We start from the raw sequence: 16817 nt of genomic DNA on the forward strand, positions 1-16817 counted from the left end.
GCATCTGAGACTGGGTGAAACCTTGAACCAGCCAGGAGATGTGTGTGGGCTTGTCTGGAACTGCTCCAACTCAAACTCTTCCCTCTACTGATAGTAAAGGGACCAAAAACAGAAATTATGTGACAGGTGATGGAAAGGACTGGAGATGCAGAGCAGGTGTGATTGCAGGATTTAGATCACCCACCTCTCAATAGCTTAGCCCGTATGCTAGTCCCACAATATCCCGGTCACAACACAGGCCTCTATTGGTTCTACAGATGCTGCACAGTAAACATTTTGGGACGCCAGATATTGCTTTGTGCCCATAGCCAAGAGATAAAGTCTGATGCTGGTAATCATGGAGACACACACACACAACAACAGAGTTTGGGATTGAGCACAAATTGTGGATTGAGAACCAAGCACTGGGCACCTGTTCTGTGATCCGATTGATGCACAACCTTTGGGCCCAGACTTCAAATGCAGTCAGGATGAAAGTCCCCTTTGTCTTCTGGCTCAAAGGAACCGACATGAAATGAGTTTGGGAAACTCAGTCACAATGAGCTGCAGCTCACCGCACAAAGTTGTTCACAATTTGCCACTTCTTTCAGAGATACCACAAGAGCAGCTATTGTGGGAAATGGTGCTCCAAAAAGTTGTTTGAGTAATAAATAATTTGGCAACCAATCAGGAACCAACACTGACTACTGCCGACTGTCCCCAGAGAAGGATTTTCCTCACTCCATGTTCTCCTGAGGATGCTGACATGCTGCGACCCTTTCTATTTTTCATGTGTGCGCCTAGATAGCAAGCTATTTCACCATGGCAAGCATCACAGCTAAGCCCAATCCTGTCTGCACACATACACTCCCAGCAAGGTTTACTAGACACCCGATCAAAAGCAAGAAAGCAGCCCGAATTCACCCCTCCCTTGCCCAATACATTATGGCCCAATTTAGCCCTCTGCTGCTACCCAAGTGAATTTGGGGAACTGTCCTGGTGTGTCTGGTTAAATACTGCCCCTGGGGATCAGGGACATTTACCCACTGGGGAGTGGGGGGTGAGGGGAAAAGAGAGCTGGAAAGTGCAGTATTAAATAGTTCATGCATTTTGAATGTTGCCGTTATTAGACCTACCGCTTGAACAACTTGATCACGCAAATGCTTGAACTCTTTCGAGGTTGGATTCTCCAGACTGGAGTTAAAAATCTTGTTGGTAATGCGAATAGATACATTGAAGTTGGATGTTGGGGCTGCCGTGGCAGTGGGCGTCTTGGTAGTGGTTTTTGTGATTGTAACCACAGTGGACACTGTGGTGTTGTTCGGTTTCATGGTGTTCATGGACACGTTACTGGTTGTGCTGCCAGGTGCTGTATTGGCACTTGGAGTGGTGTTGCTGGGGTACTGGGTGACTGAAGAGTGGTTGGTCAAGGCAGTGCTGGTTGGCAGTGATGCAGGGCTCAAGCTGGTGACATTGGCATGCTCTTGTGTGGTTGCCTGTGTCACTGTTGTAGAAGCAGTAGAGTTTACCGAAGGAGAAATAACAGTCATGGTGCTGGGGGTTGTTACAGTTGTATTGGTGAAAGCTGTGCTGGTCATATTCGAAACAACTGTGGAACCCATCGGCGAAGTGGTTGTAGACTGACCAATCACACTGGTTGTCATGTTAATTGTTGTCCCAGCATTGCCTGGCGTCATCGTGCTTGTGATGTTTAAACCAGCTGTCGTGGCATTCACCGAGGGGGAGGACGTGGTCGCTGAGGGCGCAGTAACCAAAGGCGAGGTGGCAGTGGCATTCGCCGAGGGGGAGGTGATGGTGATGTTTGCCGAGGGGGAGGTGGTGTTCACCGAGGGGGTGGTGGTGTTCAGAGAGGGGGTGGTGGCATTTACCGAGGAGGAGGTGGTATTCACCGAGGGGGAGGTGACGGTGATGTTTGCCGAGGGGGAGGTGGTGTTCACCGAGGGGGAGGTGGCGGTGACATTTACCGAGGAGGAGGTGGTGTTCACCGAGGGGGTGGTGGTGTTCGGAGAGGGGGAGGTGGCATTTACCGAGGGGGAGGTGGCATTTACCAAGGGGGAGGTGGCGGTGACATTTACCGAGGGGGAGGTGGCGGTGACATTTACCGAGGGGGGGGAGGCGGTGACATTCGCCGAGGGAGAAGTGGCGGTGACATTTACCGAGGGAGAGGTGACATTCACCGAGGGAGAGGTGACATTCACCGAGGGGGAGGTGGCGGTGACATTTACCGAGGGAGAGGTGACATTTACCGAGGGGGAGGTGGCAGTGACATTCACCGAGGGGGAGGTGGCGGTGACATTCACCGAGGGGGAGGTGGCGGTGACATTTACCGAGGGAGAGGTGACATTCACCGAGGGGGAGGTGGCGGTAACATTCACCGAGGGGGAGGTGGCATTTACCGAGGGAGAGGTGACATTTACCGAGGGGGAGGTGGCGGTGACATTTACCGAGGGAGAGGTGACATTTACCGAGGGGGAGGTGGCGGTGACATTCACCGAGGGAGAGGTGACATTCACCGAGGGAGAGGTGGCGGTGACATTTACCGAGGGAGAGGTGACATTCACCGAGGGGGAGGTGGCGGTGACATTTACCGAGGGAGAGGTGACATTCACCGAGGGAGAGGTGGCGGTGACATTCACCGAGGGAGAGGTGGCGGTGACATTTACCGAGGGAGAGGTGACATTCACCGAGGGAGAGGTGGCGGTGACATTCACCGAGGGAGAGGTGGCGCTGACATTCACCGAGGGGGAGGTGGCATTTACCGAGGGGGAGGTGGTGGTGACGGTGACGTTTGCCGAGGGGGAGGTGGCGTTTGCCGAGGGGGAGGTGACGTTCACCGAGGGAGAGGTGGTGGTGACGGTGACGTTTGCCGAGGGGGAGGTGGCGTTTGCCGAGGGGGAGGTGACGTTCACCGAGGGAGAGGTGGTGGTGACGGTGATGTTTGCAGAGGGGGAAGTGCCGGTGATGTTCACCGAGGGGGAGGTGACGGTGACGTTTGCCAAGGGGGAGGTAGCGTTTGGCGAGGGGGAGGTGACGTTCACCGAGGGGGAGGTGCCGGTGACATTCACCGAGGGGGAAGTGCCGGTGACGTTCACCGAGGGGGAGGTGCCGGTGACATTCGCCGAGGGGGAGGTGCCGGTGACATTCGCCGAGGGGGAGGTGCCGGTGACGTTCACTGAGGGGGAGGTGCCGGTGACATTCACCGAGGGGGAGGTGCCGGTGACATTCACCGAGGGGGAGGTGCCGGTGCCGTTCACTGAGGGGGAAGTGCCGGTGACGTTCACCGAGGGGGAGGTGCCGGTGACATTCACTGAGGGGGAAGTGCCGGTGACGTTCACCGAGGGGGAGGTGCCGGTGACGTTCACCGAGGGGGAGGTGCCGGTGACATTCGCCGAGGGGGTGGTGGCGTTTGCCGATGAGGAGGGTGGCTGTGTTACGGTAGTTGCATTGGGTATAGTACGAGATGTCACATTGGAAGAAGCAGTGCCTGAAATAGTTGATGAAACATTTTCACCAGTGCTCCTCGCTGTTGTCACTGGAAAAACAAAAACAAAAGATAAATATGAGAGCGAAGGGGAACGCCACAAGTAAACAATCTTCAACAAGGCGGGTTCTAGTCCGGTCAAATCACCTGCTCCCTCAGTAGAAACACAGTATTAGCTCTTCATTATCCCCCACCCCCCACCAGCTCTGAAGATAAATGCCTGGAGTATAACTGTCCTGTGATGCTCCATTACATAGCATGCTGGCACCAACTGTCTCGGCTTGCACATCAAGAGTAGCCACGAGTGAGGTACTGGAAGGGAGCAGCCCATTTGGGACTGTACCCCAGCCTTGGGGAGAGGCAGATAATAGACTCCATTATACAATGTAGGCTGACACTGAGTGCAGTTCTGAGAGAGTGCTGGATCCTAGGGGAGATGTTAAAACCGAGGCTCATCTGCCAATCCCAATCATCCTGGAAGACATTAAAGATCTCATGGCAGCAGCAAAGAAACGTGAGGCTTTGTCAGTCAAAATTCCTCCCTCAAACTCTACAACCAAATTAGCTGGTCATTTATCTCATTATTGTTGTGTGTGCCACATGCTATCCCTTCCTCGTTTGTTGGTAGCAGCACTTCATCTCTCCGGCTAATATAAAAGGAAACCCAAAGTCTATTATAAACATATCAATAGTAAAAGGGTCATCAAAGGAAGGGTGGGGCCGATTAGGGACCAATATTGTGGAGGCAGAGGGCATGGCTGAGGTACTGAATGAGTCCTTTGCATCTGTCTTCACTAGAGAAGAGGATACTGCCAGTATCACAATAAAGGAGGAGGCAGTAGTGATACTGGATAGGATAAAAATAAATAAAGGCTGGCAGCACTCAAAGTAGAAAAGTTATCCCAGGTTACTGAGGGAAGTAGTAGGGAGGAAATTGCAGAGGCTCTGGCCTCGATCATCCAACGGCCTCGATCATCCAACGGCCTCGGTCATCCAATGGCCTCGATCATCCAACGGCCTCGATCATCCAATGGCCTCGATCATCCAACGTCTTCGGTCATCCAACGGCCTCGATCATCCAACGGCCTCGGTCATCCAAAGGCCTCGGTCATCCAATGTCTTCGGTCATCCAACGGCCTCGGTCATCCAATGTCTTCGGTCATCCAATGGCCTCGATCATCCAATGGCCTCGATCATCCAACGTCTTCGGTCATCCAACAGCCTCGGTCATCCAAAGGCCTCGATCATCCAACGGCGTCGGTCATCCAAAGGCCTCGGTCATCCAAAGTCTTCGGTCATCCAACGGCCTCGGTCATCCAATGTCTTCGATCATCCAATGGCCTCGATCATCCAACAGCCTCGGTCATCCAACGACCTCGATCATCCAATGGCCTCGGTCATCCAACGGCCTCGATCATCCAACGGCCTCGGTCATCCAATGTCTTCGGTCATCCAACGGCCTCGGTCATCCAATGGCCTCGGTCATCCAACGGCCTCGATCATCCAACAGCCTCGGTCATCCAACGTCTTCGGTCATCCAACGGCCTCGGTCATCCAATGTCTTCGGTCATCCAATGGCCTCGATCATCCAACGGCCTCGGTCATCCAACGGCCTCGATCATCCAACGGCCTCGATCATCCAATGGCCTCGATCATCCAATGGCCTCGATCATCCAACGGCCTCGGTCATCCAACGGCCTCGATCATCCAATGGCCTCGATCATCCAACGGCCTCGATCATCCAACGGCCTCGGTCATCCAATGTCTTCGGTCATCCCACGGCCTCGATCATCCAATGTCTTCGGTCATCCAACGGCCTCGGTCATCCAACGGCCTCGATCATCCAACGGCCTCGATCATCCAACGGCCTCGGTCATCCAACGGCCTCGGTCATCCAATGGCCTCGGTCATCCAATGTCTTCGGTCATCTAATGGCCTCGATCATCCAACAGCCTCGGTCATCCAACGGCCTCGATCATCCAATGGCCTCGGTCATCCAACGGCCTCGGTCATCCAACGGCCTCGATCATCCAACGGCCTCGGTCATCCAACGGCCTCGGTCATCCAACGGCCTCGGTCATCCAACGGCCTCGATCATCCAACGGCCTCGGTCATCCAACGGCCTCGGTCATCCAACGGCCTCGGTCATCCAACGTCTTCGGTCATCCAATGGCCTCGATCATCCAATGGCCTCGGTCATCCAACGGCCTCGGTCATCCAACGGCCTCGATCATCCAATGTCTTCGGTCATCCAATGGCCTCAGTCACCCAATGGCCTCAGTCACCCAATCCTCCTTGGATCTGGAAGTGGTGGCAGAGAACTGGAGGATTGCGAATGTTATATTTCTGTTTAAAAACCCGGCAACTACAGGTCAGTCAGAGGTGGGAAGCTGAGAGGGACAATAATTCGGGACAAAATTAATTGGCATTTGGAAAAGTATGTCCTAATAAATTAAAGTCAGTACGAATTTGTTAAAGGCAAATCATGTTTGACTAACTTCATTGAGTTCTTTAATGAAGTAACGGAGGGGGTTGGTCAGGGCTGTGTATATGGGCTTTCAAAAGGCATTTGATAAAGTACCACATATTAGAATTGTTAGCAAAATTAATACCCATGGGATTAAAAGGAACCGTGTAGCATGGGACACAAAAGTAGCAACGAGACAGAAAGCGGCGAGTAATGGTGAAGAGTTGTTTTTGAGATGAATGTTGCCCAGCGGTTGCTATTAGGACCACAGCGCTCTTTTTGATATATATTAATGACCTAGACTTGGGCATCATTTCAAAGTTTGCAGATGATATGAAACTCAGAAATGTAGTAAACAGTGAGGTGGATAGTAACAGTCCAGGCGGACAGACACGTGGCAGATACAATTTAATGCACTGAAATATGAAGTGATACATTGTGATAGGAAGAATGAGGAGAGGTAGTTTTACAGGGGGTGCAGGAACAGAGAGACCATGGGGTGTATGTACACAAATCCTTGAAGGTGGCAGGGCAAGTTGAGAAACATAGAAAATCGGAGCAGTAGTAGACCATTCGGCCCTTCGAATCTGCACCACCATTCAATATGATCATGGCTGATCCTCTATCTCAACACCATATTCCCGCTTTTTCCCCAGACCCCTTGATGCCTTTTGTGTCTAGAAATCTATCTATCTCTCTCTTAAATATATTCAGTGACTTGGCCTCCACAGCCCTCTGTGGTAGAGAATTCCACAGGTTCACCACCCTCTGAGTGAAAACATTTCTCCTCATCTCAGTCCTAAATTTCCTACCCCGTATCCTGAGACTGTGAGCCCTTGTTCTGGACTTCCCAGCTCCGGGAAAACATCCTCCCCACATCCAGTCTGTCCAACCCCGTCAGAATTTTATACCTTTCAATGAGATCCCCCTCATTCTTCTAAACTCTAGTGAATACAGGCCCAGTCGACCCAATCTCTCCTCATACGTCAGTCCTGCCATCCCAGGAATCAGTCTGGTGAACCTTCGCTGCACTCCCTCTGTGGCAAGTATATCCTTTCTTAGGTAAGGAGACCCAAACTGCACACAATACTCCAGGTGCGGTCTCACCAAGGCCCTGTATAACTGGAGTAAGACATCCTTGCTCCCGTACTCAAATCCTCTTGCAATGAAGGCCAACATACCAGTTGCCTTCCTAACTGCTTGCTGCACCTGCATATTTGTTTCCATGACTGGTGTACAAGGACACCCAGGTCACTTTGTACATCGACATTTCCCAAACTATCACCATTTAAATAATACTTCGTCTTTATGTTTTTCCTACAAAAGTGGATAACTTCACATTTATTCACGTTATACTGCATCTGCCATGTGTTTGCCCACTCACTCAACCTATCTAAATCACCTTGCAGTGTCTTTGCATCCTCCTCACAACTCACAACCCCACCTAGATTTGTGTCATCAGCAAACTTGGAAATATTACATTTGGTTCCCTCATCCAAATCATTTATATATATTGTGAATAGCTGGTGCCCCAGCACTGATCCCTGTGGTACCCCACTCGCCCACCACCCCAAAAAAGACCCGTTTATTCCTACTCTCTGTTTCCTGTCAGTTAACCAATTTTCAATCCATGCCAGTACATTACCCCCAGTCCTATGTGCTGTAATTTTGCACACTCACCTCTTATGTGGAACTTTATCAAAGGTCTTCTGAAAATCCAGATACACTCCATCCACTTGTTCTCCCTTATCTATTCTATCGGTTACATCCTCAAAAAACCAGTAGGTTTGTCAAACATGATTTTCCTTTCATAAATCCATGTTGACTTTGTCTAATCCCGTTGATATTATCTAAGTGTGCCGTTATCACATCCTTTATAATAGACTCCAGCATTTTCCCTACTACTGATGTCAGGCTAACCAGTCTGTAGTTCCCCGTTTTCTCTCTCCCTCCTTTTTTAAATAGTGGGATTACATTTGCCACCCTCCAATCTGCAGGAACTGTCCCATAATCTATAGAATTTTGGAAGATGACAACCAATGCATCCACTATTTCCATGGCTACCTCTTTTAGTACTCTGGGATGTTGATCATCAGGCCCTGGGGAGTTATTGGCTTTCAGTCTCATTAGTTTCTCCAGCACTATTTTCTTACTAATAATAATTTCCTTTAATTTCTCTTGCTCACTAGACCCTTGGTTCCCTAGCATTTCTGGGACGTTATTCGTGTCCTCTTCCGTGAAGACAGAACCCAAGTATTTATTTAATTGTGCTGCCATTTCCTTGTTTCCCATTACAAATTCTCCTGTTTCTGTCTGTAAAGGACCTACATTTGTCTTCACTAATCTTTTTCTTTTTACGTACTTGTATGTTCCTTGCAAGTTTACTCTCGTACTCTATTTTTCCCCTCTTAATCAATCTCATGATCCTTTTTTGCTGAATTCTAAACTGCTCCCAATCCTCAGGCTTGCTACTTTTTCTGACAACTTTGAATGACTCCTCTTGGATCTAATACTATCCTTAATTTCTTTTGTTAGCCATGGTTGGGTCACTTTTCCTTTTGTGTTTTTACGCCAGAATAACTGTTGCAATTCATGCATTCATTCCTTAAATATTAGCCTTTGCCTATCCACCATCGTGCCTTTTAATGAATCCTCCCAATCTATCATAGCCAACTCATTCCTCATACCTTCATCATTTCCTTTGTTTAGATTTAGGATCCTAGTTTTGGATTGGACTACTTCACTTTCCATCTTAATAAAGAATTCAATCATGTTATGGTCACTCTTCCCTAAAGGACCCCACACAACAAGACTGTTAATTAACCCTTCTCATTGCACAATACCCAATCTAGGAAAGCCTGTTCCCTAGTAGGCTCCGCAACATACTGGTCTAAAAAACCATCTCGTACACACTCCAGGAATTCATCTGCCACAGTATTATTACTAATTTGGTTTGGCCAGTCTATATGTAGATGAAAGTCACCTACGATTACTGTAGTACCCTTGTTACATGCATTTCTAATTTCCTGTTTGTTGCCATCCCCTACACTACCACTATTGTTTGGAGATCTATAGACAACTCCCACCAATGTTTTCTGCCCCTTGGTGCTGCTTAGCTCCACCCAGACTGATTCTACATCTTGATTTTCTGAGCCAATATCCTTTCTCACTATTGCTCTGATTTCATCCTTTACTGACAACGCCACACCGCCCCCCCCTCTTTCTTTTTGCCTGTCCTTCCTAAATATCGAATACCCTTGGATATTCAGGGATATTCACGCTGCAACCATGTTTCCGTAATTGCAACTATATCGTATCCATTTACATCTATTTGTGCTGTTAATTCGATTACTTTATTGCGGATTCTTTGTGCATTCAGATACAATGCTTTTAGATTTGTCTCTTTAACATTATTAGAGATAACATTATTTTGTACTAAGCCCTATTTGTCTTATCACTATGTTTTCTTACCTGCAGCCTATTTGTTAGTGCACTCTTGTGTTTGTACGCTCTGTCCCTTCCTGACATAATCTGGTTATCCTTACCACAATCACTTTCCTGCATTGCTTCCTTTTCTTTTCTCTTTAGCATTCTAGATTGCTCTCCACTGGGACCCTCCTCCCCCCAGCCCCCCCCCCCCCACCCCCCTGGCCCCCCCACCTTATGCAAGAGAAGACTATTAGTAAAGCATATGGTATCCTTGGTTTTATTAATAGAGCCAATGAGTACAAAAGCAAGGACATTTAAACCTGTATAAACCTGGTTAGGATCAGCTGGAGTATTGTGTCCAATTCCTGTGTGTGGGAAGGTATTGCGAGGCCTTGGAGAGGGTGCTGAGGAGATTTACTGGATTGGTTCTAGGGATGAGGGACTTCAGTTACGTGAAGCGACTGGTGAAACAAAGGTTGTTCTCCTTAGAGCAGAGAAGGTTAAGAGTAGATTTGAAAGAGATGTTCAAGATCATTAATGGTTTTCATGGAGTGAATAAGGAGAAAGTGTTCCAGGGGCAGGAAGGTCAGTAACCAGAGGGACACGGATTGAAGGTGATCAACAAAAGGACCAGAGGGGGATGAGAAAACATTTTTTTTTTTTTACACAGCGAGTTGTGTTCTGAAATGCACTGCCTGAAAGGGCGGTGGGAACAGATTCAATGGGAACGTGTTCTGTGGGAGCGGGGTGGGAGCGAGTTCAGTGGGAGCGGGTTCTGTGGGAGCGGGTTCTGTGGGAGCGGGTTCAGTTGGAGCGGGTTCAGTGGGAGCGGGTTCTGTGGGAGCGGGTTCTGTGGGAGCGGGTTCAGTGGGAGCGGGTTCTGTGGGAGCAGGTTCAGTGGGAGCAGGTTCAGTGGGAGCGGGTTCTGTGGGAGCGGGTTCAGTGGGAGCGGGTTCTGTGGGAGCGGGTTCTGTGGGAGCGGGTTCTGTGGGAGCGGGTTCTGTGGGAGCGGGTTCAGTTGGAGCGGGTTCTGTGGGAGCTGGTTCAGTGGGAGCGAGTTCAGTGGGAGCGGGTTCTGTGGGAGCGAGTTCAGTGGGAGCGGGTTCTGTGGGAGCGGGTTCTGTGGGAGCGGGTTCAGTGGGAGCGGGTTCAGTGGGAGCGGGTTCTGTGGGAGCGGGTTCAGTTGGAGCGGGTTCAGTGGGAGCGGGTTCAGTTGGAGCGGGTTCTGTGGGAGCGGGTTCTGTGGGAGCGGGTTCAGTTGGAGCGGGTTCTGTGGGAGCGGGTTCTGTGGGAGCGGGTTCAGTGGGAGCGGGTTCAGTGGGAGCGGGTTCTGTGGGAGCGGGTTCTGTGGGAGCGAGTTCAGTGGGAGCGGGTTCTGTGGGAGTGGGTTCAGTGGGAGCGAGTTCAGTGGGAGCGGGTTCTGTGGGAGTGGGTTCAGTGGGAGCGGGTTCTGTGGGAGCAGGTTCAGTGGGAGCAGGTTCAGTGGGAGCGAGTTCAATGGGAGCGGGGTGGGAGCGGGTTCTGTGGGAGCGGGTTCAGTGGGAGCGGGTTCTGTGGGAGCGGGTTCAGTGGGAGCGGGTTCTGTGGGAGCGAGTTCTGTGGGAGCGAGTTCAGTGGGAGCGAGTTCAATGGGAGCGGGTTCTGTGGGAGCGGGTTCAGTGGGAGCGGGTTCTGTGGGAGCGGGTTCTGTGGGAGCGGGTTCTGTGGGAGCGAGTTCAATGGGAGCGGGTTCTGTGGGAGCGGGTTCAGTTGGAGCGGGTTCAGTGGGAGCGGGTTCTGTGGGAGCGAGTTCAATGGGAGCGGGTTCTGTGGGAGCGGGTTCAGTTGGAGCGGGTTCAGTGGGAGCGGGTTCTGTGGGAGCGAGTTCTGTGGGAGCGAGTTCAATGGGAGCGGGTTCTGTGGGAGCGGGTTCAGTTGGAGCGGGTTCAGTGGGAGCGGGTTCTGTGGGAGCGAGTTCTGTGGGAGCGGGTTCAGTTGGAGCGGGTTCTGTGGGAGCGGGTTCAGTTGGAGCGGGTTCAGTGGGAGCGGGTTCTGTGGGAGCGAGTTCAATGGGAGCGGGGTGGGAGCGGGTTCTGTGGGAGCGGGTTCTGTGGGAGCGGGTTCTGTGGGAGCGGGTTCTGTGGGAGCGAGTTCAATGGGAGCGGGGTGGGAGCGGGTTCTGTGGGAGCGGGTTCAGTGGGAGCGGGTTCTGTGGGAGCGGGTTCTGTGGGAGCGGGTTCTGTGGGAGCGGGGTGGGAGCGGGTTCAGTGGGAGCGAGTTCAATGGGAGCGGGGTGGGAGCGGGGTGGGAGCGGGTTCTGTGGGAGCGGGTTCTGTGGGAGCGGGTTCAGTGGGAGCGGGTTCTGTGGGAGCGGGTTCAGTGGGAGCGGGTTCAGTGGGAGCGGGTTCTGTGGGAGCGGGTTCTGTGGGAGCGGGTTCTGTGGGAGCGGGTTCTGTGGGAGCGGGTTCTGTGGGAGCGGGTTCAGTGGGAGCGGGTTCTGTGGGAGCGAGTTCAGTGGGAGCGGATTCTGTGGGAGCGGGTTCTGTGGGAGCGGGGGTGGGAGCCGGTTCAGTGGGAGCGGGTTCAGTGGGAGCGGGTTCAGTGGGAGCGGGTTCAGTGGGAGCGGGTTCTGTGGGAGCGAGTTCAGTGGGAGCGGGTTCAGTGGGAGCGGGTTCTGTGGGAGCGGGTTCTGTGGGAGCGGGTTCTGTGGGAGCGGGTTCAGTGGGAGCGAGTTCAGTGGGAGCGGGTTCAGTGGGAGCAGGTTCTGTGGGAGCGGGTTCAGTTGGAGCGAGTTCAGTGGGAGCGGGTTCAGCGGGAGCGAGTTCAGTGGGAGCGGGTTCTGTGGGAGCGGGTTCTGTGGGAGCGGGTTCAGTGGGAGCGGGTTCAGTGGGAGCGGGTTCAGTGGGAGCGGGTTCTGTGGGAGCGGGTTCTGTGGGAGCGGGTTCAGTGGGAGCGGGTTCAGTGGGAGCGGGTTCAGTGGGAGCGGGTTCTGTGGGAGCGGGTTCAGTTGGAGCAAGTTCAGTGGGAGCGGGTTCAGCGGGAGCGAGTTCAGTGGGAGCGGGTTCTGTGGGAGCGGGTTCTGTGGGAGCGGGTTCTTGGGAGCCGGTTCAGTGGGAGCGGGGTGGGAGCGGGTTCTGTGGGAGCGGGTTCTGTGGGAGCGGGTTATGTGGGAGCGGGTCCTGTGGGAGTGGGTTCTGTGGGAGCGGGTTCTGTGGGAGCGGGTCCTGTGGGAGCGGGTCCTGTGGGAGCGGGTTCTGTGGGAGCGGGGTGGGAGCGGGTTCTGTGGGAGCGGGGTGGGAGCGGGTTCTGTGGGAGCGGGTTCTGTGGGAGCGGGTCCTGTGGGAGCGGGTCCTGTGGGAGCGGGTTCTGTGGGAGCGGGGTGGGAGCGGGTTCTGTGGGAGCGGGTTCTGTGGGAGCGGGTCCTGTGGGAGCGGGTCCTGTGGGAGCGGGTCCTGTGGGAGCGGGTCCTGTGGGAGCGGGTCCTGTGGGAGCGGGTTCTGTGGGAGCGGGGGTGGGAGCGGGTTCTGTGGGAGCGGGGGTGGGAGCAGGTTCAGTGGGAGCGGGTTCGGTGATAACTTTCAGAAGAGAATTGGGAGGAAAACCATGACAAGGAAATAGGAAGGAGCAGGGCCGTTGGATTAACTGGATAGTTCCACAATGGGCCGTTGGATTAACTGGATAGTTCCACAATGGGCCGTTGGATTAATTGGATAGTTCCACAATGGGCCGTTGGATTAACTGGATAGTTCCAAAATGGGCCGTTGCATTAATTGGATAGTTCCACAATGGGCCGTTGGATTAATTGGATAGTTCCACAATGGGCCGTTGGATTAACTGGATAGTTCCACAATGAGCCGTTGGATTAATTGGATAGTTCCACAATGGGCCGTTGGATTAATTGGATAGTTCCACAATGGGCCGTTGGATTAATTGGATAGTTCCACAATGGGCCGTTGGATTAATTGAATAGTTCCACAATGGGCCGTTGGATTAACTGGATAGTTCCACAATGGGCCGTTGGATTAATTGGATAGTTTCACAATGGGCCGTTGGATTAACTGGATATTTCCACAATGGGCCGTTGGATTAACTGGATAGTTCCACAATGGGCCGTTGGATTAATTGGATAGTTCCACAATGGGCCGTTGGATTAATTGGATAGTTCCACAATGGGCCATTGGATTAATTGGATAGTTCCACAATGGGCTGTTGGATTAATTGGATAGTTCCACAATGGGACGTTCGATTAACTGGATAGTTCCACAATGGGCCGTTGGATTAACTGAATAGTTCCACAATGGGCCGTTGGATTAACTGGATAGTTCCACAATGGGCCGTTGGATTAACTGGATAGTTCCACAATGGGCCGTTGGATTAACTGGATAGTTCCACAATGGGCCGTTGGATTAACTGGATAGTTCCACAATGGGCCGTTGGATTAACTGGATTGTTCCACAATGGGCCTTTGGATTAATTGGATAGTTCCACAATGAGCCGTTGGATTAACTGGATAGTTCCACAATGGGCCGTTGGATTAACTGGATAGTTCCACAATGGGCCGTTGGATTTATTGGATAGTTCCACAATGAGACGTTGGATTAACTGGATAGTTCCACAATGGGCCGTTGGATAAACTGGATTGTTCCACAATGGGCCGTTGGATTAAGTGGATAGTTCCACAATGTGCCGTTGGATTAATTGGATAGTTCCACAATGGGCTGTTGGATGGAAACATAGAAACATAGAAAATAGGTGCAGGAGCAGGCCATTCAGCCCCTCTAGCCTGCACCGCCATTCAATGAGTTCATGGCTGAACATGAAACTTCAGTACCCCCTTCCTGCTTTCTCGCCATACCCCTTGATCCCCCGAGTAGTAAATACTTCATCTAACTCCCTTTTGAATATATTTAGTGAATTGGCCTCAACTACTGTCTGTGGTAGAGAATTCCACAGGTTCACCACTCTCTGGGTGAAGAAGTTTCTCCTCATCTCGGTCCTAAATGGCTTACCCCTTATCCTCAGACTGTGACCCCTGGTTCTGGACTTCCCCAACATTGGGAACATTCTTCCTGCATCTAACCTGTCCAAACCCGTCAGAATTTTAAACGTTTCTATGAGGTCCCCTCTCATTCTTCTGAACTCCAGTGAATACAAGCCCAGTTGATCCAGTCTTTCTTGAGAGGTCAGTCCTACCATCCCGGGAATCAGTCTGGTGAATCTTCGCTGCACTCCCTCAATAGCAAGAATGTCCTTCCTCAAGTTAGGAGACCAAAACTGTACACAATACTCCAGGTGTGGCCTCACCAAGGCCCTGTACAACTGTAGCAACACATCCCTGCCCCTGTACTCAAATCCCCTCACTATGAAGGCCAACATGCCATTTGCTTTCTTAACCGCCTGCTGTACCTGCATGCCAACCTTCAATGAGTGATGTACCATGACACCCAGGTCTCGTTGCACCTTCCCTTTTCCTAATCTGTCACCATTCAGATAATAGTCTGTCTCTCTGTTTTTACCACCAAAGTGGATAACCTCACATTTATCCACATTATACTTCATCTGCCATGCATTTGCCAACTCACCTAACCTATCCAAGTCACTCTGCAGCCTAATAGCATCCTCCTCGCAGCTCACACTGCCACCCAACTTAGTGTCATCCGCAAATTTGGAGATACTACATTTAATCCCCTCGTCTAAATCATTAATGTACAATGTAAACAGCTGGGGCCCCAGCACAGAACCTTGCGGTACCCCACTAGTCACTGCCTGCCATTCTGAAAAGTACCCATTTACTCCTACTCTTTGCTTCCTGTCTGCCAACCAGTTTTCAATCCACATCAGCACACTACCCCCAATCCCATGTGCTTTAACTTTGCACATTAATCTCTTGTGTGGGACCTTGTCGAAAGCCTTCTGAAAGTCCAAATATACCACATCAACTGGTTCTCCCTTGTCCACTCGACTGGAAACATCCTCAAAAAATTCCAGAAGATTTGTCAAGCATGATTTCCCTTTCACAAATCCATGCTGACTTGGATCTATCATGTCACCATTTTCCAAATGCGCTGCTATGACATCCTTAATAATTGATTCCATCACTTTACCCACTACTGAGGTCAGGCTGACCGGTCTATAATTCCCTGCTTTCTCTCTCCCTCCTTTTTTAAAAAGTGGGGTTACATTGGCTACCCTCCACTCGATAGGAACTGATCCAGAGTCAATGCAATGTTGGAAAATGACTGTCAATGCATCCGCTATTTCCAAGGCCACCTCCTTAAGTACTCTGGGATGCAGTCCATCAGGCCCTGGGGATTTATCGGCCTTCAATCCCATCAATTTCCCCAACACAATTTCCCGACTAATAAAGATTTCCCTCAGTTCCTCCTCCTTACTAGACCCTCTGACCCACTTTATATCCGGAAGGTTGTTTGTGTCCTCCTTAGTGAATACCGAACCAAAGTACTTGTTCAATTGGTCTGCCATTTCTTTGTTCCCCGTTATGACTTCCCCTGATTCTGACTGCAGGGGACCTACGTTTGTCTTTACTAACCTTTTTCTCTTTACATACCTACAGAACTTTTGCAATCCGCCTTAATGTTCCCTGCAAGCTTCTTCTTGTACTCCATTTTCCCTGCCCTAATCAAACCCTTTGTCCTCCTCTGCTGAGTTCTAAATTTCTCCCAGTCCCCGGGTTCGCTGCTATTTCTGGCCAATTTGTATGCCACTTCCTTGGCTTTAATACTATCCCTGATTTCCCTAGATAGCCACGGTTGAGCCACCTTCCCTTTTTTATTTTTACGCCAGACAGGAATGTACAATTGTTGTAATTCATCCATGCGGTCTCTAAATGTCTGCCATTGCCCATCCACAGTCAACCCCTTAAGTATCATTCGCCAATCTATCCTAGCCAATTCACGCCTCATACCTTCAAAGTTACCCTTCTTTAAGTTCTGGACCATGGTCTCTGAATTAACTGTTTCATTCTCCATCCTAATGCAGAATTCCACCATGTTATGGTCACTCTTCCCCAAGGGGCCTCGCACAATGAGATTGCTAATTAATCCTCTCTCATTACACAGTCTAAGATGGCCTCCCCCCTAGTTGGTTCCTCAACATATTGGTCTAGAAAACCATCCCTTATGCACTCCAGGAAATCCTCCTCCACCGTATTGCTTCCAGTTTGGCTAGCCCAATCTATGTGCATATTAAAGTCACCCATTATAACTGCTACACCTTTATTGCATGCACCCCTAATTTCCTGTTTGATGCCCTCCTCAACATCACTACTACTGTTTGGAGGTCTGTACACAACTCCACTAACGTTTTTTGCCCTTTGGTGTTCTGCAGCTCTACCCATATAGATTCCACATCATCCAAGCTAATGTCTTTCCTAACTATTGCATTAATCTCCTCTTTAACCAGCAATGCTACCCCACCTCCTTTTCCTTTTATTCTATCCTT

General features: G+C 50.9%; 1 protein-coding gene across 1 annotated transcript in view; it reads right to left on the reverse strand.

Moving 5' to 3' along the window:
• LOC139240131 (mucin-1-like) overlaps positions 1-16817 on the reverse strand; it is a 119954-nt gene that overhangs the window by 13005 nt on the left and 90132 nt on the right. The window contains exon 2 of the mRNA XM_070868506.1: positions 1116-3532. Coding sequence (XP_070724607.1) covers positions 1116-3532 — 2417 coding nt within the window. The remainder of the gene's footprint in view (positions 1-1115; positions 3533-16817) is intronic.

This window comes from Pristiophorus japonicus, chromosome 30, assembly GCF_044704955.1.
Source record: "Pristiophorus japonicus isolate sPriJap1 chromosome 30, sPriJap1.hap1, whole genome shotgun sequence".
NCBI lineage: Eukaryota > Metazoa > Chordata > Chondrichthyes > Pristiophoridae > Pristiophorus > Pristiophorus japonicus.